This window comes from Falco peregrinus, chromosome 2 (genome assembly GCF_023634155.1).
Source record: "Falco peregrinus isolate bFalPer1 chromosome 2, bFalPer1.pri, whole genome shotgun sequence".
Taxonomy (NCBI): domain Eukaryota; kingdom Metazoa; phylum Chordata; class Aves; order Falconiformes; family Falconidae; genus Falco; species Falco peregrinus.
This window is the reverse complement of record NC_073722.1, coordinates 111,314,644-111,338,853: the sequence shown is the minus strand read 5'-3', so window position 1 is coordinate 111,338,853 and position 24,210 is coordinate 111,314,644. Positions and strand designations below refer to the sequence as shown.

Genomic DNA, 24,210 nt, shown 5'->3' with positions numbered 1-24,210 from the left:
TCCAAATGAAATTAAATACTTGTGGGTTTTACCCTTGAACAGAGATAACGTCTTTAGGCAATTTTGTGCTTTCTCTTGTATGGCTTAAGGAGATCACGGGAACTTTTCATGCCTCTACCAGTAATGCACCAAACATACAACCTTGTAGTGAATGTGACTGCTGTGATAAACCCAGTTGAGAACAGGACCAGGTGCAGTCAGTGTTTTTAGTGGTGTGACCATGGAAACACACTGGTCATGAAGTACTGAGACTTTATGTCCAGTAACTTGGGGTCTTGCCTATGGTCAAGGATGTTAGGAAAGTCTGTGGTTTGATCTCCTACAAGCTTCTGCAGGGAAGGGGAGGGTGAATGTCCAGATACATGCTCACTGAAGCTTTGCTTTTGATCTTTTCATGTTTGCTCATCTCTTTGCACAAGCCTCCTGTGTGCATGGTTGTTGTTGGGGGTTTTTCTCAGTTTAATCTTTACTATTTTGAACGTCAGATCACAGCAATTTTTACATCTTGCATGGAGCACCTTGCGCTTTCGTGAATGTAGCTAGCATGGGCTAGACCTTGCTGTGCTTCTGTTGGTATGAAAATGTGCCCCGCAACTCCTTTCTGTCTTATGTGCATCACTAAGCCCTAGTCTGCATGCACATATGTGAAGAGTTGGACTGATGTTACAAGAACGGTAAAATTTTCCTAAAATTAGCCTAAAGTTCTGCTTGTTCATTTTGGTGTTCAGGGCTATGAATGCTGAAAATGCAGATGTGTGTGTTTGCTTTATTCCTGTGGTGGTGTGGGGGCCAGTGCATGGGCTGCTGCTTCGTGTAGAGGTTTGGCAATGAGGATTTGGCTTGTTTTTCTGAACCTGTTGCAATCTTCCTGTATGACATGGTCACTTTTTGCATCTGTGCTGTTTGCCCTTCTGTCAGGGAGTGCGAACTCCCCACTCTGGTCTTGCTTGTGAAGCTTGCTTGATGTATGTAAAGGGCTTGAAGTGGGTGCAATAAAAGATGCTATAGAAAGGCAGGGTACCTTGCAAATACAATGTGTTTTCCTGGGGTGTGTTATTTGTATGTTATGTGCATGGTCTCTGCTCATTCCCATGGCAGCTGTGTCAAGCGAAGTCAGGTGGTGGGTGCCTTCTCAGGGTTGGTGAAATTTAATTCTGCCTGGTACCTGGTGGTTGACAAATTTTGGTTTAGTAAATTGTAAACTTGTTGCTGGTCTGTGTATCAGCTTGATGATAGTTCTTTATTATGGCTTTCACTAACCAATCTGTAACTAACTGTGGTTGTTTGATTACAGAGGGAACATCCCCACGCTAAACAGGTACGGTACTTGTCATCTTTTAAAATTTGAAAAGACAGACTAGAAAGAAGTAGCCTAATACTTAATGTTTTAACATGTTTTGTTTTAGTGCCCTTATCTTTACTGGGGAAGCTCTCAAACATAACTCTTCTTTTTCCTTCCCTTTTCCTCTCCCTTTGTCTAAAACATGTTTTCAGCTTTTCTTTACCCTTTAAAAAAGCTTTGCATGCAGCAATCCTTAAAATTATAAATTTGCCAGGTGACTCAGCTCATCTGCAGTATGGTACATAGCAAACTTCTAGCAGAATGCTGTTTCTAGGGTCTCTTTTTTTTTGGAACTGGATTCCCAGCTGTTGACCCTCTGGTAGGGTGTTGCAGTGAAACAGGCAGTTACTCCTAGCTGATAGCATACCTGTTGCTACCCTGGTTTCTGGCAACTAGCTTAGAATTTGTTGAGGCTGTTTCACCTCCCTCACACCATAGATGAATCTACATCTCAAACAGCTGACAGCATGTTTTGTTGTGTTTTGGATGCTAATTTTTCCTCCCATGTCTCAGTTGAAAAGTATTTCTTGTTTTAAATAATACATGAAAAATGTCTGCTGTCTTTTTGTTTAGTTATTGTTCTGTGGAATTTTTTGTATTAGTTGTAAGGAATGTACACCAAGGCATGTCCTGGAAAATTTTTCTCTTTCAAAACATGAATACCTATTATTTATTACTGCTTACAAGCCTGATTAGGGAAAAACAGAAAAAATGGGCTTGAAAGTCTCATGGCTCTTAATCAGAGAGAAATTACAGAAACGTAGAGTGACTTTAAACATGGAGAGCTATTAACCAAAGTGATACTTTAGACTTGTTAACAGTATACTTAGGACCATATCACAACAGTTTTCTGTACGTGGGAAGAAAGAAATCTTAGTTAAGCTGGTAAGTAGCCATGTCAGCAATCCCCAGTTCGGTCCTGTATCCATGTGGCTGGCAGCAGTGCCGTAGCCAGCATGGCTGGGCCCCTGCTCTGCCTGCTGTACCCCTGGCATCTGATCCAGCATGCAGTTGAGTATCTTTTTGACTTTACAAGTTGTAAGTCAAGCATGTGCTGTGCTGAGTCAGCGCCCTCATCTTTTTTCCTGTTGCCTTCTGCCTCCTGTTATGGCACCAGTTGGGGAGGACAGAAAGTTAACTTTGTCATTGTCTTCCTAAGCCCTGGGGAGAGTGGAGCAAGTGAGAGTGCACTGTTCCTATGTCGTAGAGCACTGCTGTGTGCCAGCTTGGCATTTCTGTCTCTTCAGAGCAAGCTTGAAGGTCTCACCATGTTGCAGGGAGCTTTTGAAGTAGGTCCCTCAGTGAATTAAGATGACTCTGTAGCATAGTTCAGAAATTAGAAATAATTATTGTTGAGGGTTTTTTTTTCCCCGAGATTTTATTCCAGAGAACCAATTCTAGTAGTTAGGAAAGGATGTCTAGTTAGTTGTAAGATTTTTATTCACTGTATGAGAAACTTCCTATGCTAGTCTTGACTGCACCATTGTGGGTCTTTAAAAAAACATAATCATAATAATAGCCCAAACCCTGAAATAACACAAACTATTTCACAGCTGGTGTGTGCTGCCATAGCAGTTGCATTGCATGAGAACTCAGTGGTACTTTAATGTATTTAGGATCCTTCCCTCTGGCAGGAAGGAATGCTGACCTTTAGTGAATGGTGCTCTTGCTTTAAATTGAGGTCTCTTACTCAGTGCCTTCCTCTGAGCTTTTCCAGTCCTCCTCACTTCTTACATAAGGAATTGTTCCTGTAGGAGTGATGTGTGTACTGCAGTGTATCTCAGTGCTTGAGCAGCAGACATCAGGTGTGAGTATGACAGTAGTAAGTGTCTGGAGCTCTGCCTTCCTTGCTCCTTAAGACAGATGTGTTCTGTGGCCAACTGCTTCTGTTTAGCAGCTGCCACCTTTTAGCAATCAAAACTGAACAAAATAAATGAGTAGGGGGAGTTGCAATGGCTTTAAAGCATGAATTAAATGAGAGGGAGGAGCACATGAAGTTGGTCAACAGTTAAAGTGGAAGGCACTGTAATAGGACTTTATTTAGGGTAGGAATACTAGTGTAAGACTATAGAAAACCCTATTTCCAGTATAGGATTTTAGAAGGATCACTGTACCACACTGCATTTGAGGAGTGTAAATTATAACATGACCGGAAAAATGGGGGAAGCAATAAGATAATATAGCCTGGTACACTTCAACTTAGTTTGTAAAAATTTATGAAATCTTTAAAGTATCAAAGCTTAGAATTATTGTTGTTTGCCTCAATATTCCACCTGTACAGCAAAACATACATACAGGAGGAAAAATACGGTCAACTATGCATAGTCATAATTCCCCTGGGATCCTAAGAAATACTTTTTTTAAAGGGGTATAATATTACTTCCTAACTCTTTTAACTGTTCCTGTACATTGGGACAACGTCCAGGTAAGGGCATTAATGGCACCAGAGGCACACCAGCATTGCAGGGACTTTGGAGAAGACAGCACAGCAGTCTGGTGTGCTGAAGAATCTTAATGAATCATGCAACAGTTATGTTGGATAAACAGCCACGCTTCAAGTGGTCAAAGCATACGCACATGTGCAAATCTTTTTCCAGTGATATTCTTCTCTCCCTTGTCCCTACTAACTGTGATCTTATTGAATTGCCATTTAGAATGTCCTTCTCTTCCAACCTCAATCACTACGGGATGGTCCATGTAGCTAGCGTGAGTGATGTACTGCTAGACAATTCATTCACTCCGCCGTGCCAGCGGATGGGTGGAATGGTCTCCTTCCGCACATTTGAAGATTTTGTCAGGTATGTGGGGAAGGGTGGTAATTGTTTGTGTTGCCAGCTTCCTAGGTGGGCCCAAATGGAACGGGTCAGAATCTTTGCCATGTCTAGAGTCAGGTTTAAACTGGTCCTGAGCTGATCCGATAAGTTTTTGGAGTCTCAGGTGGAAGTTTGTTTGGATCCCCTTGTCTGTCTCCTTGAGATAACTGAAAGTTTCAGACTGCTGTAAGAGCAGTTTGCAGCCAGAGGGATCAGCATCTTGAATTTCTGCTGATTGGAGATCATTTGCAAATGTGCTGATTTCTTCTAATGCTCTTGTTCACGCGTATATACATAGGACAATGTGTTCTTTATGCTTTCAACCTTCTAGGGGTAGGCAAAAAACCCCCAGCAGAGCCCATAGTGGTCATGAGGGCCTGCAGCTGTAAGATCTGTAACAAATATTAGAAGATCCAGGCTCTGCTTTGGTTTGAGGGGTGGAGAAGGTATTGCCTTCTCATCATTTCAGTTTCAGTCCTGCAAAGGGAAGGAGTCCTTTTCTCTCCCTCCCTCCCTTAGCAACATGATTTGTGGATTGTAGTGCTGTATGCTTTCAGTGGGCTAGCAGCAGTGTGTTGATGACTAATACTTCTCTGGCGTATTTCAGAATCTTTGATGAAGTGATGGGTTGCTTCTGCGACTCTCCTCCCCAGAGCCCAACCTTCCCCGAAGCTGGCCATGCTTCCTTGTATGATGAAGACAAGGTACGGTAGTTTTTTCTCTTGAGATTGTTCTCAGGCTGGAAATAGAAGGCGTGCAGAATGCCACAGTGACTGCAGGCTAGATACTTTTCACGAGTTTGAGTGCTGGAAGCAGGAGTTAAGAGCTTTATGTATTTATGTGTGTGATTTGTTTGCTTGTTCCACAGCAGGTGATTCAAAGTAGGTGGCCATTTTCTGACTCTGTTCTAAAACTATGGTTAAGTCTCTTACTCTCCATGTAAATTTAGTTTGTAGCTTTTAACATCGGCAAAATCACTGGCTACGCAGCAGCATAACTGAGAGTTTAGACCCACGACGACATTTTCAGACCTCCTCTGTGCATCATGGTATTGCACTGCATATTCAACTGCCTTTAAGTCTGACTTGCCTTATTTTCTGTCTTACACCCTTCCTAGTCACACTACATTCTGATTCTTCCTTCTGTTCTACTTCTTGGAACTCTTTTTAGGAGGAAAAGATGAGAGGAACCCCTCAGTTTTTGCACTGATGTGGAGAACGGGTGCAGAGGAAGCAGATGGTTTATAATCCTTAGTGGCAGAAGACCAATTCCCCTTAGAGACACAGGTAGACACAGGTAGCTCCCCCACTGCTCTGTCCTGTCCTCCAACAGTGGGATGCTCTGTTGGAATAGTCTGTATTCAGAATAGGGCTTGGTTTTAAACGGATCCGTTGATCTTGATGTGCGTAAGTACTGTAGCCTTGTTCCAGAATATTATCGTCAGCCTTAATGTCCTTGTATCTCTCATCTTACCCTCCCCCCCACCTCACCAAGGATAATCTGTTCATACTCAGTTTTTCACAGTTAACCACAGGCTCTTAAATGCTAAATTTGTTGTTTCTCAGAGCTCTAATGTAATTGGTGCTTCCACATTATTTCGTTTTGTTGTAGGTATGAAAACACACATTGTTTAATCATACACTTTGAATCTGCTTAATTACACTACCTTTCCTGATGCTCAAGTCCTCTAATGTCCTGTCTGTACTGCCTCTTGTAAAGAAAGGACCTGACCCTGCATTCTTTCTGCATCCAAATAAAGTACTTTTGAGGTAGCCAAGTCAGATGTGACCATCAGAACTGGATTCTCCAAATGAAGCTGCTGTTTGCAGACATTAATTCTTTACTTCTGTGAAACTGCAAAGCTGTTAGGCTGCTTGGTAAAGGATTTTGCTCATAGTTGTCATTGGTTTACAGCACGATCTGCTAAATCATTTTTCTCTAGGGCGCCTGTATTCTAGAGTTGTATTTAGGGAGCCTCTTTTGAGAACTCAGAGGTGTTGTTAACTATTTATTTACGGGGAGTATTTTCTTTAAATTGCAGACTGCTCGTGAGGAGCCCATTCACATTCTTAATGTTGCTATTAAAACAGACAGTGATGTTGATGATGATGGGCTGGCAGCCATGTTCAGAGAGTTCACACAAAGCAAGGTAAGTTACCTTGATTCTCTCTCTGGAGCTTTGTGAGTGTGCAGGACAGCTCTGTCTGCTTTGGGAAAAGTCAGTATGTTCCTCGGGTTTTTGTTTGTTTGTTTGTTTGTTTAAAAAACAATAAATGCAACAGCTACACCCTTAATTTATGCCATCTAAAATCTTGCCACTTCTTCGACTGGATGTAGCTGCACCTTACTGAAGCCTCCAGGTCATTGTTTCTCTTTGTAGTGTATCCTAATCCATCAGGTCAGGACTTCTTCCCTTTAATTTTTGGTAAGGTAAAAGACCTTTGTGGTTTTAAATGCATAAGGTCAATCTTGAGTATCTATTTCCAGGTGCTGTGAAAAACTGTGCTGTATCCCTCTTTGTGGTGGTAAAGTTGTTACGTGAGTAACAGAGGCATGGAAAGTGATGTTAACGTGACGTATATTTTCTGTATCATGATAGTCTTAATGCAGTTCAGATTTGTTCTTGTTGGTGTGCCAGAGCATCCCCACCTAGTATGATATTTCTGGCACAAGGTGGAATTAATTCAGTATGTTCTGTTGCTCCTTCCTAAAGGGATACACTTCAGAGTACCAAATGTTAGTCCTGTGGTCAATTGTGAGACAATGTGGGTCGGGAACAGCCTTCTCATGGCCACTCTGTCCTCTGGTGTCAGCCTGCACTTTCTTTTCTGGTTGGTGTGAAGAGCTCCTCAACTGGCTTGTGGATGTGAATGGCCCATCAGGCACTGGGACCCAGCCACATCCGTGGTACCTGCAATGAGTACGGGAGGACTGAGTGGGCATTTTCTAACTTCGCTTCCCAGCGTGGGAGGTGGTAATACATTCTGCAGAAATGAGGGGTTCCAAAATGGGGCTGGTATCCATGCGAGTTCAGCAGCTTCCTGTCTCTTTAAGCAAAGAAAATAATCAAATATAAAAATTAAAACTAGTTCTGCTTTTCATCTGCTTGATCATGCTCCAGGCGTTTTATGGGAGGGGATAAAAAGAAAGAAATAAAATAAAAATTCCAAAACACATTAAACTATCAAATAGGTTGATCCAAATTGTCCAAATAATCTTCTAGTCCCAGCATGTTGTGTGTGGTTTTTTTAATAGAAATTAGGATCATATACTTGTAAATGACTTGTGGAGGAGATTGAGGCAGTCAGTGTAAATGGAGTTTCTCCAGGTGCTGATGGCTAATCGCTCTGTAATAGCTGTGGACTTGCTGTGAGACCCACATTATTACGATGTAATCAGAATCCTGTTGCTATGCTGTTATTGTCTGCCACTTGTGGAATTTTAAAAGCAATAACAATTTTTGCTTTTTAAATCATGGCATTATTAAAGTTATTTTCTTCCTCTTGCCATGAATATAGTCACTGATGCTCATTTTCAAAGGGCTTAACCTTAGTAAAACATTTCAGTCTGTGCCGAAAGGGGTTGTTTTGTTCGTGGTCTAGCTAAGTTCTTATTTCTTTTTGTTGTTAGTTTTTTTTTTTCCTTTTCTTTCTTTGCTTGTAAATTGGAAAAAAGAGGAGAAAGGCAAAACTTTTAGAAAGGGGAGCAGAATTATGGGGTTTTAACACCTCAAACGATCATTGGTGTGGCAAATACCAATGGCAGCACTCATTTGAAACATGGCTTAGTCGAATTTGATAAAGAAGCAACCAGAATGGATATTCTCTTGTCTATTTGAAAAAAATAAGTAACACGTATCACTGTTCACCTTTGCGATACTGACACATCTCTCCTTTGGTCTGGGTTGTCTGTGTGCTTATTGTGCCAAAAACAAGTATGCGCTACATGCTTCCTTGGGTTAGTTCCTTTAAAACTGGTTTTCCATCATTTTCCGTGGCCTTCCCATGCCTACGCAGTGCTCCCCTCAAAAAGTAATCTTTGCAGAAAAGACCAACTTGCTTTGGCAAATGAACAAGAATATTCCCTGCAAGACTTGAATGACTCTTCTGCTTTATTTGTTAGCAAGGCTCAGCTGGAATACTGTGTTCTTGTGATTTGGTTACTTACCTCTTCAGATTTAATGTATTTGCTTATGTGTGCTACTAGACAATCATCACACGAGAAATCCTAGCCGCAAGCAGGCTGAAGTGGGCTAGGAACTTACAGTGTAGATGCAGAAGGATCGGTAGAGCTTTTTCAGTTCATGGAAGACTTTGACATGTTTTTGATGTGTTCTTTTTCTGTTAATCCAGTCACCTGATCCCATCCTTGCCTTTTTACAGAAATCAGTCCTGATTGAACATGGGATTCGGAGGCTGACTTTCCTTGTAGCACAAAAGGTATTTTGATATCCCTCATACTGCTCAGAACTCTTTGCTTTCTAGCTCATAATAGCAATGACATTTGATGTGTGTTTTTCCCAAATTAATTGCTGTATTAACTATATTTAGCTCTCCTCACTGTTTTTGTTCTCTAAAATTTGAGATGGTTTTGATGGATTCGCTTAAGAAAATTAATTTACAATTGTAAACAATCTTGGCACCTCTTGTATTCTTGAATTAATTAATTTTTGATTTTCATCCTAATTGCTAGCTTTCTTCTGCTTTTTTTTTTTTCTTGTCTTCCTGTGTTTGTATGTTTCGTTTGTAAGGACTTCAGGAAACAGGTCAACTATGAGGTGGATCAGAGATTTCATGTAAGTATAAAGGGCCTAGAACACGGTGGTATTCTTGACCTGAGGCCAGGAGACACGTAAGTGACTCTGGGCTTCTCATTTGGTTCTTAGTCAGGCATTTTTAGTGCCAACACTGGTGTCAGAGTTAAGTGGAATATATAAACAAATTCTGACTTCAAATAGAGGAGTGGGCCTTTTTTACTGAGGGGGGCCATTCATGTGCTAAAGTCTCTCTTGTTACCTGGCTGAACTCATGACTGCAACGTTAATAAAGATCTTGTTTGTTTCAGTATTGTTTTGTATTCTAAAATGCAATTATACAATTAAAGTTTCCTGTTTCTTAAGGAGTGTGGTGATTTCTTTAGGCTTCTTACCGATTTTAAAATAACTTAGAGGATTAACTGAAATGACTTGCTAAATTTTGCATAATGGCTTAGTGATGTGGAAAATGTTTGATGCTCTTACTGCTAAGAACTGCTTCTTCCCCCAGAGCTTGGGCATCAGTGAGGGCTAGTTTACCCCTGTTTTCAAGGTGACAATGTAAGGCTAGAACCACATTTTTATCCCTTACAACTCTGGAAGTTATTAGGAGTCTTGAAAGTGCAAGAAACTAATCTTGTGCTCAACACACCTGGTTTAGCAAGCCTTATGAAAGGAAAACTAGTTTACGAATCAGCAAAAATCATATTTGAACAAATGTGGGTATCGCCACATGGGAATCACTGCCTACAGTACAGGTACAGATATGTATCAGTCAGTAGCTTGTGTAGGAAACTGGACTCTTTGGAGAGATGTTGGGACCTTCAGCAAGAAAGTCCAGGCTTTAGATATTAAAAAAAAAAAAGGGGGGGGGGGGGGGAGTTTTAGAGAACTGAATTAATATTTGGGGAATGAAAAATAAGAGTCTGTGAATAAGCACTGCGTACCACATGTCAGTGGCCAGGAAGGAGGCAAAGAATGAAAGAATAAGAGGAGTCATCACAAAAAGTTTTCCCTGAGCTGCCGTTCAGAGCAATGGACTGTTAGGATGCTCAGTTCCTCAGCCAGAGGAGGCAGCGTGATATGTCATCTGTTTGCAAAGTTTGTAGAGTACCTCTGGGATCTTTCATAAGTGTCAGTCTTTATTACTATCTCCTATTCTATTCCGTTTATTACTGGACCAACTATTAACTTAGCCAGGGCCTGGGCTTGGGTTTGTTTTTGTTTTAATTACAGTCTATATAATTAGTTCCCAGCATGTTGAGGTAATAGAGAGTTGCTCCAGCAAGCTTCCAATTTCCTCATCTCATTAGGTTTTTAACGTGATTATTAGTATAATAATCAACTATGATGATTTCTGTTGTAGCTTTTCACATTCTGTGGTTTGCAGGGTGTCTTGATTGGCTAATTTAGGCAAATTATTTTGATTGTCTTGATGATGGTTGGTTGATTAGAACACAGCAGGGGTATAATTCTTCTGCCTAGGAAATGGAGCACTCTTTTGGATTTTGGTACCAGAGCACTGAGAATTTTTGTGTGTGTGCACGTCTAATTATTATATTTGCCCACAACACTAGTCAAATGCCTTGAAAGCAATTACATCAGTGATAGAATGAGCATGGTTGATGTTAGGAGAAATTGGCATCGTGCAGAGGAGGACAGGTAGGAGGGATTTGGAAGAGAAGTAAGGAAACATGGAAGTGGTTGGCTCACCTAATATGCCCATTGCCTGAATTTTCAGGCAGCATTTCTTGTAGCCCTGGCTAGTCTGGAAGACACGCTCCAGGCAAACACAAGTTCTTTTGCTCAGCAGAGTCATCAGGTGAAGTTCTGGGGACTGTTTTTTATAGGAGGTAAGGAAGACGACTAGCTAGAAGATTACGTAGATGATTGCATAAATGAAGATTACAGAAATGGCTGGTATTCTCAAGTTGGTGCAAAGCATTTGCAAAAGTTCCTCTACCCAGTAAAAGTGTAATTCCACAGAAATAGATGGCTTTGCTGGGGTGAAACTGGAAGGATACGTAAAAGGATGCTCTCTAGTCTTCCTCGTGTAATATGCCACAAAAATGTAAAGCCTTTGCTGTTTGCTAGGATTTTATATGCGCGATAGAATAACAGAAAAACCTAATCATATTTGGTTTTGTAGAGTGCTATTTAATATATGAGGATGAAGTTATTTGATTACGATTCATAGTTTTCCTTGGGAAGAGAGTATTTCTAGCAGTAATAGTATGAAGAGAGCTATAGAATACAGATCATTGTTTTGTGTACATCTGCTTATATAATGGAGTGTTAATATCGTCGTATGGCTCCCAAACATTTCCACAGCAATCATAGTAGAAGTAGAACAAGTTCCCCACTACTGTCTAGACAGTTCCATGTTATTGTCTGTTAATAATTGACAATAATAATCAAAAGCCAATCAAGTAGCTTCTGTTGCATTAGCAATGAAGACAAAATACTGCTGCTGCCTTCTTGAGGGTATCTTGATTTTCCACCACCCTTGGTGACTTGAAAAAAGAGCTTGTAGCGTCTGTCATCTCCTCTGCTGTGGTGCTACGCCAGGTCTGGGCTGTGAGCACTCTGAGTAGATCAGATGGCTTACTTTTGGAGGGCTAACATAACTGTTTTTATTTTCAAACAGAGGGAATTTCCCAAGTTCTTCACATTCCGTGCCCGGGATAAGGTAAGTTGTATATTCTTAATACTTTTCTCTTAAGTGTTGACTTTATCCTTTCATGTAGCTGTTGTTGGCAGTCTAGGGGTGTGGGAGCTACTTCAGCCCAACTTCACTGCCTTGTGCAGTATTTTCTCCTCCCTTGCTAGGCCAGTCTTCCGCACATGCAGCAGCTGATGTCAGTAACAATGACAAGTCTCTGGTACTTGGGGATGAAAATTGATGCATTTGGAAGCCTGACCTGAAGCTACTGTTTATGCAGATTTTAGTCACAGTGTAACAAGAGAACATTGGAGGCAGTACAATGATTCAGTACTTAGAATCATAACAAACTTCCTTGGCTTCTGTGAAACAGAGGGGTTTGGAGGAGTGAGCTTGAGAACTTGCTGTCTCGCAGCTTGTCTTCTACTCTCAGTATTTCAACAATTTCAACATGGCTAAGTGCTAATGACTTTGCATGAGAGAGAAAATTCCGAGTTGGATCCATTTTAATTTTAATTAAATATAAAATTTCATAAGGGGTGTTGTCTAGTTCTTCCCATCCTCAGTGTTCCAACTTTTTAACCCACCCTCCTCTTTTATACCCTTTTCTACCTGTATGATGCTGGGTGCCTCCAGTTTGAGGAAGACAGGATTTACCGTCATCTGGAGCCAGCTCTGGCTTTTCAGCTGGAGTTGAATCGAATGCGAAACTTTGATCTCACTGCCATCCCATGTGCCAATCACAAAATGCATCTCTACCTGGGAGCAGCTAAAGTTGAAGTGGGGACAGAAGTAACAGACTACAGGTTCTTCGTGAGGGCTATCATAAGGCACTCGGATCTGGTTACCAAGGTGAGTTTTGTCACCCCTGCAAGGTCTCTTTCCAAGACAGTGTGTGAAACAGTCATTCAAGGAACCTGCACGCAAACACATTGCTGGTGTAGAGAGAATACTGTGGATGTGTGCCGCCTCTTTGCTTGTGCTGACTCTGCAGAAGCCTATCTCCGAAGACCTAGTATTCCTTTGCTTCAAGGACATTTTTCTGTGGCCCAAGTGGATAGTCAGAAATCCTTGCATTTTGAGGCAATAGTGTTTGTGTTTCATTCTGGCCTACTACAATAATGGTTTGCCCTGTCTAGTTTTGCATTTATGCTGACCTAAATGAGGGCACAAGTCAGCTGGGTATGCGAGTCCAGGCAGTGGGAGTAGTGGCTCTGCAACTGTCATGGATCTGTTTCAGGGGTGCATGTCCTGCTGAAACTGATGTTACCTCTTTTCTTAGTCAAGTCCTTCTTCAGTTTTTCAAACATTGTATTCTTGGGCTATGATTTTTGAGTAGAAAATAATTTATTTGTTGGCACTGTCTGGCAGGAAGCCTCGTTTGAATATCTGCAAAATGAGGGAGAGCGATTGCTTTTGGAAGCCATGGATGAATTAGAAGTAGCATTTAACAACACCAACGTGCGCACTGACTGCAATCACATCTTCTTAAATTTTGTGCCTACTGTCATCATGGACCCCTCTAAGGTATGATCTCTTCCCTAATTCTGAACTGTTTTGTTCTTCTTGGGCTTTACTCACCAGAATTAAATGGTCTTTTGTTGCCTTTTTATGCTATGTAAATGCACCTATTGATTAAGTACATTTTAATACCATTTGGTGAATGACATGTAGTTTCTACTAGCCATTTTGTAACGGAAAATGCAAGAAATTGGGGACCAGTATTAAAAGTGATAACACTTTTAGGGGTCAGTTTAGTTACTGAACAAATACTGGAGTTTTGCTTTTCAGTAAAGAAAGTGGAGTCACATAAGTAACGGACGTCTCTAAAGATTACTTGTTGAACTGGTAAACAAACTTCTCTTCAAAAGCAGAGAGAATGGTTTTTATTTTAGCTAGTTAAGACAAGCAATTAGTTTGTTTCACTTTAGGAGCCTTATTTGGCAGTGAGGAAGGAAGCAAGCTGTGGGTTTTTTTCCAGTCTATGAATAAATATTAAATGTAAGATTTCAGAAGTAGCAGAGCTTATATTTTTAGTGGAGTAATGCTGTCCTTCAGGCAATGTGGCTCGCTTCCTCTGTGTAAACTAAGGCACGGTTTATTAAAAATACGTTTTGTATTTGAAACTAAACTTATCTTTTCTTCTGTGTTTGAGATAATTTTAATACAGAAATAGCTTTAAATGCTCTTCTGTTTGTTACAAAAGTCCAGACTGTATCCAAATAAAACGTGAGATAAACCGTGAACTTAAAGAGTTTGTAAATTCAGCTACAAAAAGAAGTGCCTCATTTTCATTCTCTGATACAAAGTCAGAGCGATCAACGTTATAAATAAATGAACATTAGGCTTTGTAGATGCATAAATGAAAGTGTTTAGGCATAAAGCATGTTTCTGGTTAGCAGAACTACCACAAAGAATGTCCCAAATAAACTGCAAAGGCTGCATTTAGTTGGAAATCAACATTCTGTTCATGGTTGCCAAAAGATGAGAGCTGACCTTTCCTTATGAGAATGACTGAAAGTTTAAAAAGATGAATTGGTTATCAAAATAAGTATCTCTTGCTTGCTGACTTTTAAATCATGATTAAAAACTGGTGGCTTAAATCTCTTTTGAATAAATCCTCTCTCAGCACATCCAAAATCTTTAGTTCCCAGAAAATTCAAAAGAAGCTGGGATATTCAGCCCCTGGAAGTTCAGCTGCCCTCAGATACGTACCATGACTTTTCCCTGAGCTGCCATGAAAAAGAGACTTTTTATTTTTTGAAAGAATGCTAAAAACAGCCTATAAATTGCCTTCTTTTAATATGTGCTATTTGCCAACAGTAGTATATTATAAACTTTAATAGAACACCAGAAGGCCAAGCTCCAACTAGTAATTGCTTTGTGGATTTAAAGCACCGTACCGCATGTGTGGTGAAACATGATTATTGTGCATATAAGTACTACATAACTGTTTGTCAAGGAGTTTGCTTTCCTGCACTTTGTAGTTCTTAGCTGTCAGCTATGCCTGCAGGAGGAAAGGTAGATGGGGGGGAAGCAGTGGGCACGCTGTGCCTTGCTGGGGTGTGGTGTGCCAGGAGGAAAAGGGATGTGAAACCGGTGCTGTCCCTCTGCCTCAGTAGTCCCCAGGATGAGTGCGGTTCGTGCCTGTCTCAAGGCGTGTAGGGATGGGAACAGAGAGGCCACCGAGGTCCCAGGACAGCACCGGCTACATGCTGCTGTTTGGTGCTTCCCTCCCTCCTCTTCTGGATGCTGGGTGCCCCTTTGGGCAGGACCATACAGCAGTGGGATGGCAGGGTGGCAAAGCGGTGGACGTGTCCAGAGAGGTGAGGGAAGTTCTTCTCGTGTGTTTTAAGATTGAAGAATCTGTGCGGAGCATGGTGATGCGCTACGGGAGTCGCCTGTGGAAACTCCGTGTCCTCCAAGCCGAGCTGAAGATCAACATTCGTTTGACACCGACTGGGAAGGCGATTCCCATTCGTCTGTTCTTGACCAACGAGTCGGGCTACTATTTGGACATCAGCCTGTACAAAGAAGTGACAGACTCCAGAACAGGACAGGTACGGTCCCATATGGCTCCGTGGTTTGATGAGCAAAACATTGCGGGGGGACACATAGCTGGTGAGGCTTTTCTGCACTGTGCAGTGTTTTCAGGTGATAGAAAATTGCCATTCAGCTTTGCCAAAGGAAGATGACTGTGAAGATAATCTTGCAATAGGTGTGTAGGTGTGCAGAATGTGATCAGTTGTGTAAAAGTGCATTTCTTCTGATTGCTTTGTATGTACCTTAAGTCATTTGTATATCTGTTTTCCTCTGTGTCAGGGTGCTCAAAAAAGTAATAGAAAAGTAATGACTGTTGGTGCTCATCCTGTAGGTCATAATAAAAGATATTATTAATTATACGTTTCCCTGAGTAGATAGAGAAAATCTGTGAACTTGTCTTTTAAATTCTAAAGATACAGGGAATGACCTGGGTAGGATGATATAAAATTACTGAAGGTGGTTTTATATCATTTTTATGAAGCATAATGGGCTCTTTTGTAAGGGTTGTGACTATTCTGGTATTTCTGCTTTTCATGGCGTAGGAACAGTGTGATTAACTGAAATACCTACATATGCTAAAATACATGGAGCATAGGATGCATGAAAAATATTTAAATACAGAAATGTTTACATCTCCCTCTGTAATAATCTCTCTGCCATGCAGTAGTAGCAGCAGAATAAATCACTTGGGCACCATCGGTATTAAACACAAAGTGCTGAGTCACCTTTTCTCCCCCTTTTCTCCATTTAAATTTTTCCAGCAAGCTGTCTAGCCTTACAGTCTGTCCAGTTCTGGAGATCCTAGAACAGATAGTGTCTGTATGTTTTACTTCATTTCTGCCTCTGAGTGGAGATGAAGAGAGAAAAGAACATTTTAATAATCTCCAGTAGCCGAACTTAACACTTGAGTTTTGTTAGTCATTTGTGAAGGTCACCTTTTTCCTCTTAAACTCTGTCTCTGAGCTTTTTTTTTTTTTAAAGCTAGGGGAATGCACTTGTGTGTGTATGGCTTTTAGCACCTCTTCCAGTATTTGATTTTTTTATTTGATTTTTTTTCCCCAGAATATTAAACCAGTTTCTGTTAAAAAATTATACTGATAGGAATTGTTTCAATTAACTCTTTGACTAGTTGGGAGGAAGGTTTGTCTTACAAAGCTTGAAGGTGTTAGTTTTTTAAGAAACTTTGGTAAATCTCCCCCTCATGACAGAGGTTTATGGGACAGGTTCAGATCCGTGTATTTTTTCTTGTGTTTTTGGAGTGTTATTTTGAACTTAGAGTATCCTTTTAAAAGAGTTCAGACATTACTGATGTATTGGGTGCTGAGCATTTTCATGACTTCTGAAGAATGGAAAAATAGATTAATCATGAGGGAATGACCCCAATCTCATTTCACAGTTTCTGTGGTAATGAGTGGTGATACTCAGTAAAGACTTCTCAGCTCCCACAGAAGTGCTCTGAAGCTTTCTGCAGATTTAAGGAAAATTGGACCCCAAGTGCAGTAACAGATCCTAATGCAGGCACTGTCACAAATACTTGTTACCCTGAATAAATACTTCTCCCATTGAAGAAGCTACTGTTTGTGAAGACAGAAGAGAGCATGTACTGTTTTTAACCTAAAAACTAAAATTGGCTTTACTTACTGAATTGTATCTTTAGTGAAATTCTTTGATTGATTAATGTTCAATTAGAAAAAGATCTGTTTGTAACGTCAGATCTGATGACCATCCTGTTAAAAACAGCCTGATAGTGTTGCTTCTGTCAGGCAGGTTTCTGTGAAGCAGCATTTGTGCAGTGTTGTCCCAGTTAAGCAGTGCTCCTCCTGTTTCTAAGTTGAAATAGATTTCCTTCCGAGTCCTGGCTGAGTGGAATATATAGTGCTGTGAGGCATGGCGGTTGATAATTCATGTCGCTACTCTGGGAAAATCTTTTAAACTTACAATATCAAAACTTCAAGCCAAATGACATATGCAAGTCTTGACCTAGCTTCCATGATCAGTCAGTGGAGATACGGATACCGTGCTGTTCGACTACATAAATAACAGAATTCTTTTCTCTCTCCCAGCTATCACAATCCATTGGCATAGATACGGTGTCAGGGGAAATACTGGTGAATGTGAAGTCATCTAAGTCACAGGCTTTTTTCTGTGGGGATGTGGCTCTGTTCACTTTGCTTTCTGCTGTGATATGGTAATAAGTCAGTGATACTCAGAGCTGTGCAGTAATGGTCCAGCAGTGTCTCCAAAGGGTAGTAATGCATGATGAAGCACAGTGTTACAGTATGTGTGAGTATTAACATATTTGTAGAGAACAGAAACAAGCCTGATTGGTCTGGAATAGCCTGCTGATTTTTGGTAAAATCTGGATGAGGTGTGTATGGAACCAGTGGATTCATCAGTAATTGGTTGTGTTTTGTACTGCAGATTATGTTCCAGGCATATGGGGATAAACAGGGACCACTTCATGGGATGCTGATCAATACCCCGTACGTGACCAAAGACCTGCTGCAGTCCAAGAGATTCCAGGCACAGTCTTTAGGGACGTCATACGTCTATGACATTCCTGAGATGTTTCGGCAGGTGAGCATTCTTAAGGCCCAGGGGGTTGTTCCAAACTTTTGTTCTTGCAAAGCACTTCTATCAGTTGCCATCCTTACTTGTCAGGGAAACAAGTAGCCTGGAGTGGCTAACAATGGTCCCCCAGGGTTTATGTAGCTATGGATTGAGTCTACTTTGTAAACCACCTTCAGTTTCTTGTTTAAGTTTCTTTGTTTCCCCACCCCGTTATCTAGCCTTCCCTGGAGGGTTAGACAGTGCAGGGGTGATAGTTCCTAGGATAGGACTCGTCTGTCATTGAATGTGTTAATGAGTTGCAGAATTTGTGTGTCTGATTTGCTGGGTTCTATGCTGAATCACATAAATTGAATTACACTACTTTGGGTGAAACTGTTTCATAGTTTAAATTCCAAAGTAAGTGATATCCACTGAATATTGTCAGTCAGACTGAGGGGAGGGAATTTCGGAGTGTTCTGTCTTGAATATTAAGTCACAGTGGATTGAATAAAAGTATTTGCAGATGATGTTTTAACAAGGATTTATTTTTTCCTCTTCTAGTCTTTGATTAAACTCTGGGATTCTATGAATGAACATGCATTGCTGCCAACGCCACCGCTGCCTTCTGACATACTAACATACACCGAATTGGTGTTGGATGATCAGGGCCAGCTCGTGCACATGAACAGGCTGCCGGGAGGAAATGAGGCAAGTTGTACTTTCTTTAATGCTACTTTTCTTTCCCTGTCCTGCAGTACATTGTGTTTTGGACTAGGTTTGACAACTGTAATGAAAATTCACTAGCCAGGCAAAAAATCTATTCATTCAGTCTTTCACAGATGAAATCCCTCTCTTGAAAATGAGATTTTTGTTTCATTAAAAATTAATACCTTCCATACAATGGGTATTTTAACCTCCATAGTAAATGATGATTCCATTTCAAACCTGTGCCAATGCTGTTTTTCCTTCGTAATTAAAAAGTGCTCATTCAGCGATTCCAGGTAACTGGGATTTGTATTTGAGCAAAATATGTTTTACAAGACTAAACAGAAATGTTTTTATTTGCTTAAAAAAAATGAAAACCCAATTTTATGCTTTCCATTTAAATACTAGCCATGTGGTGTTTGTGTAGCACACTGGAAAGGTGTGTGCAACATCCCCCTCTAGTGAATGATTTACTAGAGACTAACAACCTGCTAATGCTGTCGGGGTAGCAGAGTTACTTCTTCAGCTCAAGCAGGAGGAGGCTGTTCTGTTGTGGTGGGCTTTTGCTGGTATGTCATTACATTAGCAAGCCAAAGATTACAGCATTGAAATGACTGGAGAATAAAGCTAAATAGTAGAAGATGCGGTGGTGTGGTTTTTTGGGGTGGGTTGTTTTTTTTTTTTCCCTAGGGTGGGTGGGATTCAGTAAGTGAATGTTCCTACAGTAATTTAAATTTGAATGGTTCTAAGTGGTGATATCATTCATTTTTCTTGGCATCATTGAACAAGCACCATCCTTTTACTAGATATATAACTTAAGATTTGCAAAAGCTCTGTTCAAAAACATCAAGTATGGGTAAGAAACAGGGGGTTTCATCACTATTTACTGTGTGTGTCTTGTCAGGGGAAGGTTTTGAATATGATGTTTCAAATTGATCCTAATCAGTAAATGGTGACTATGGGAGCACTACATCCTTGGTTTTTGCTGGCCTATAGGAGAAATGTTTTAACTAGTATAATTAAACCTGAAAAGAGCTATTCTCTGCATTCTTAGTGAAAGCTGAGGCTGCGGTGCTGTGGAGGCTTATGCCATCATCTTTCTCTCTTTCTCTGCTCTCATTCAGTGTTTGAGTGGATGGTGACTGGGGAAATAGCAAAGTCCCTCAGGGACATAGCTCTGTTCTTGCTGAAATTACAAGCACAGAGCTGCCTGGGCATGAACATGTAGTGTTTACTCTGCCAGTATGAATACAAATAGTCTTATTATAAGAGATTCTGTACCCAAAGACCACCAAAAAAAAATTAGGAGTATTTTAACCCTTCCTAGACTTAGTTGTGCTCAATCTGTAAAGAAATTACATGGCTGTTGTGGTGAGCATAGTGTTGTTACCTAATGCACAGGTTCAGGCCCTGCCCCTGTGGCTCTTGGGCCGAGGGGCTGAGTCACTGGAGAGCAAGAGAAACGAGGGGAAAACTTGATGTTCCCCCCACTTCTTCAGCCTGGCTGCTGAAGATTGCTTCTTGTGTAGATATATGGCAGGCTCTAACTGGCCTTTTAATGGCTTCCCAGAAACCAGGTGAGGGTGCTGGCTGCGGAGATGAAATCCCAGCCAGGGCTTGGGGTCTCGGAGGCCAAGGAACACTCCGTGCCTCCCCAGGGAGGCGTACAGCTCAGCTGGCAGGGCTGAACTGCCAGCCTGGCCTGCTGGCAGCTGGACGAGTCACTGTAGGACCATGTGCAGCTGGAACGAGGCTTGAGGCTTTGGTATTGAATTCTGCTACCAGCAGCCAGCGCACACAATAGCGCTCATTCACAGGTGAGAATGGACAATCTGAGGAAGAGGTTCCAGCAGCAGTCTGAAGGACAGGTGACATTCAGGAGGCGACGAGCTCTGAACAGATTTATTCCTCCATGCTGCACTTTCTTTATCTGGATGAGCTGACTTTAGGCTTTTATGGTTTAACTCTGTTCAGCTGAGGAAACAAATTTTCACAAATGCGCGCTCAAGTTTCTTTTTCCAAAGAAGATGGCTGCAAGGGTGGAGAAGGGAGAGACAGGATGCTAGATAAATTCAGAGCATAAGCCTTTTCTTTGTTAAGGCTGTAAGTGCATCCATTCTGCTTTTTTTGAGAATCAGTCTGCATAGTATCTGGACAGAAAAATACAGCATCTTATCTGCCAGGAAGCAAAGATCCTCGGGGTAATCCATCTATGTGGCAGTAGCTGGTAGCGTTGCATAGGAAGAGGAGATGTGCCACAAGGAGCAGGAGCAAGTATTAATTGGTTCTGCACTACTTCTGTGTGATACAATGGTGAACCATTCTGAAAATATGGCCCAGTTCTTTGGCTCTCTAAACTCATCTGAATTTTTTAAGAAGAGTTTTGTCCTCAGATAGATGTATTTGACTTCAAAATGCCAGAAGCCCATATACACTGAAAATCGCGTTACAGGGGAGATGATCCCTAAAGAAATGAGTACAGCAGGGAAGCTGAGGTTCCCAAGCTTTGCAGTGGCTTGCTTGGTAGCCTTAGTCAAAAATTATCACTGCATTCGTTTGTTCGTACCCTAGTAAGATGAGGCTGCTTTGGGGTGTGACGTGGATAATTTAGACAAATGTGTTTTAAGAGTCTTTGAATTTGTACGTGCTAAAAGAATGCCGGATAATATGTTATACAGCATTCCCCCAGTTTTGGTTAGTAACCCTTGATGGTCACTGCCAATGGAGACTGTGCCCCAGAGATCCAGAGGAGTAAGCTGTTTCCAGTTCAGGCCCCAATGGGCTGACAGGCGGGAGTACTTGGTAGGAACTTTCCAAGTAAATGGGATTTATTCATTCTTTATTCCCAGCAAAAGTTGCTGATTTTCTGAATCCAAAGTCTTTTGAGAGATTGTACATCATGTGTTTTTTTACTAAAGAGGCAATTTCTGTTGAAAACTTCTGGCTGTAGTAAATATAGCTGCTGTTTAGTGCATTTAGGTTCCTACTAGCATTCTACTTGTTTCAGATCAGAGGCTCGAACACTGCTCTTCCCCCATGGCAAGTAGTGCCTTACCATGGCGGGATCAGCTCTGCTGAGGTAGGGCTTGTCTCTCCTGTTGGAGCTGTGCTACACAGTACGAACAATTACATTTTCTCTACGTGAAAAGGGGTCAAGGCGCTCTTCCTCTTAAAGCGTTCAGCTGAGCTGAGTGCCCTAATTGTTTTAGCTAGCAGCCGAAATAGAGAAACCAGCATAAAATCCAGATTTGTGGTCAGCGTGTTCAACTGGATGTCAACAACCAAAGTTGCAATCCCTGCTCTAATAAGGGGCAGAGCAGGAGCTGGAAGCTGAGTTTCTCCTGTCCTCCCAGAGCTTGCAACCCACATTCTGGGCTAATCTAGCTAACCTGTCTATGTTTTCAGGAAAATCTGTGAAATGGGAATTCTCAAGAACTTTCATAATACAAGAGGGTGTTCTTCACTTAGCTGGCGACCACTTCATGTAGCCCACCACCTCATTTGGCAGTAATTATCTCTTTACTAGTCGTCTCAACAAAGAAGCCAAGGACTTAATGGACCATGAAAATACAACTTGCTATTTATTCCTAGACAGTGCTTGCTCCTTCTGCACGGAGGATCCTGCCTCTTGTCACGGCCAGGCGGGGGAGCTTGCGGTGCTGCTGGCCCTGCAGCCTGCACTTGCGACATGGGAGGAGGCATCACTGATACAGAGCCTTTTTCCTACCTCTTGTCTGCTCAGTGCAGCCAGAGTTCTTTCTGAAGCGCATCTGCTGTTTTTTTGGACCGTGGACAGAATCCTGGATGGTGCCTGAAGCTTTCTGCTAGATGGGTTCTGTTCTGGATCTTGCATGTTAAGCTTGTGAATTGTGTCCTGATCTCTAGTTACTCTTCTTGTTTGTTTGTTTTGTGTGTGTGTTTGTGTCCTCTATTACTTGTCTGGCTGCTTTAACACCTCTGCTCACATGTGAGACTGTTCTGATAAGCTCTGTCTGCTACCATAGGATTTCAGTAAGCCAACACACTTGACAAGACTTAATATGCCACACTAAAAAGTTGAAAACAGTTTATAAATAATCCTCAGAGCCAGCAGGTACAGAAGGGAGCTGAGGAAGGCTGTACTTTATCAGCAGAATCAAACACCAGTCGATAGCTCCCTTCTAACGCTCCTGAGTAAAGACTGAACGGACTTTGGGACAAATGGGCAACTGTGCAGCTGTGAGCATATCAAGAACTAAGCACCAGAGGTGGGTGCTCAGCTTGACTCCAGTCTGACTTTTAAGATAGATATGGACCATTTAAATGTACAAAGTTTATATAGGGCAGAGGAAAATATCTACTTGTGTTTGTAATCTTCAGCATTTTACTATAAAATGTCTTTAAGAAGAAAATTTTTAAGTTCATACCACAGCCTTGATGCTTACCTAGTTTATAACACAAGACTTTTAACACTTCTGCTAACTGAATTTTCTTTTAAATAAGTGGAAGCCTTTTGTGTTTTTTGCTTTGTTTTGGTTTTTTTTTTTTTAGTGCTACAATCCTTGGTGTTTCTGGCTGAGATCTTCATTGGGCATGTGGGGTAGGGGTGTGTGATTGTCACTTCCTGCGCTAATATTGAAGGGATGTGTTTGAAAGGATGCAGCACCTCACCCCGTCTGACAGTGTCAGAGCAGCTGCTGGCTGTCCTCTGGGAGCCTTTGCCCTGGCAGCTCTCCTCTGTCCTGCCTGTCATCTGAGCCTCTGATGTCACTCTGTAGTTATGTGGCTGTGCTAAAGTGGGGAAGTATCTGAAAGACTCAGAAATTGTGTGAACAGACAAGCAAACAGGGCTAGAGTTCAGAAGTGTATGGCAACTCACATGGTGTGTAAAACCACGTTGGTTGCAGCAGTTCTGCTGAAGACACAACCTGTAAATGTACTGACACCCTTTTCAAATGCCCATTGAAGACTGCTTTGTTCCAAAGATTAGCTTATTAGCTGAAATCTTAGTGTGAAAAGGTAATTCCCTCAGCTTGTTGGAGAACTTAATATATTACTTGTCATTCTTGAGCTGGGTGTTCTGATGTTTTTCTATAGCACTTCATGTATTTTTTTGTAGCATGGTACGTATTTACTGTGATCCTCTGGCGCTAGGACTGTACCATCTGCTGATAAGGCCCAACTAATTTTCATGGACAAGGAGAAAGTGAGTGTAAGGAGTGCCTGCAGCAACACCCCATGTTACCCTTCATCTCAGTCTTGTGCAGTGTCCATGTAAAATGTGTCATTTTCCCTATTGGCACTAGATGTCACAGTTTTTCCTTCTCAGTAGCTTGAGGATCAGAAATAATCCATAATTGGAGCTGTTGGCTGGAGTGTTGGCAGGAACCCTTTCTTGGGAATGTGGGAAGGTTTGACCAGGTGAAATTCAGGACGGCAGTGGGCAGAGGGCTGCTGAAACTCTGCTTCGGCAGCTCCCTGGATTGCCTGGGGCTGAAAGGTGTAGCTAATGAATTTTATACAAGCAAAGCTTAATAGTTGAACTGCATGTTCTGCTTTGTCACCCCATGTTCCTGCATTTTATGACAGGCACAGGGTATTAAAACATCTGCTGGGCTACTTACAGCGGATGGTAAGTACTTGAGAGAAAGCAGAGACTGGGTGATGGCAAAGTCAGTGAATTAACATGAAGGTGAAGGAAAACACCCGTGTTATCTTCTCCTACCTCCCCCAGCCCCACCACTATTTTTCCCAGAGATTACTGTAAAAATAGTAGTTTCTCTTTGGGTTTCCCAATGCTGCTTCTTGATTGAGTTTTGGGAACAATCCTGACCTGAAGGCTCTTCTGGCAGTAGGAATGGGT

General features: G+C 41.5%; 1 protein-coding gene across 9 annotated transcripts in view; it reads left to right on the top strand.

The window, feature by feature from the left end:
• The window catches only part of ACACA (acetyl-CoA carboxylase alpha), a 148,063-nt gene that overhangs the window by 66,510 nt on the left and 57,343 nt on the right, over positions 1–24,210 (top strand). For 6 of the 9 annotated variants that reach the window (XM_055795451.1, XM_055795449.1, XM_055795450.1 and 3 more), the window contains 12 exons: positions 1,295–1,318; positions 3,997–4,140; positions 4,763–4,859; positions 6,197–6,304; positions 8,538–8,594; positions 8,906–8,950; positions 11,556–11,597; positions 12,207–12,422; positions 12,942–13,097; positions 14,927–15,130; positions 17,535–17,690; positions 18,225–18,371. In XM_055795451.1, the coding sequence (XP_055651426.1) occupies positions 1,295–1,318; positions 3,997–4,140; positions 4,763–4,859; positions 6,197–6,304; positions 8,538–8,594; positions 8,906–8,950; positions 11,556–11,597; positions 12,207–12,422; positions 12,942–13,097; positions 14,927–15,130; positions 17,535–17,690; positions 18,225–18,371 (1,396 nt within the window). The remainder of the gene's footprint in view (positions 1–1,294; positions 1,319–3,996; positions 4,141–4,762; positions 4,860–6,196; positions 6,305–8,537; positions 8,595–8,905; positions 8,951–11,555; positions 11,598–12,206; positions 12,423–12,941; positions 13,098–14,926; positions 15,131–17,534; positions 17,691–18,224; positions 18,372–24,210) is intronic. The other 3 variants (XM_055795453.1, XM_055795454.1, XM_055795455.1) reach the window with 3 other exon arrangements.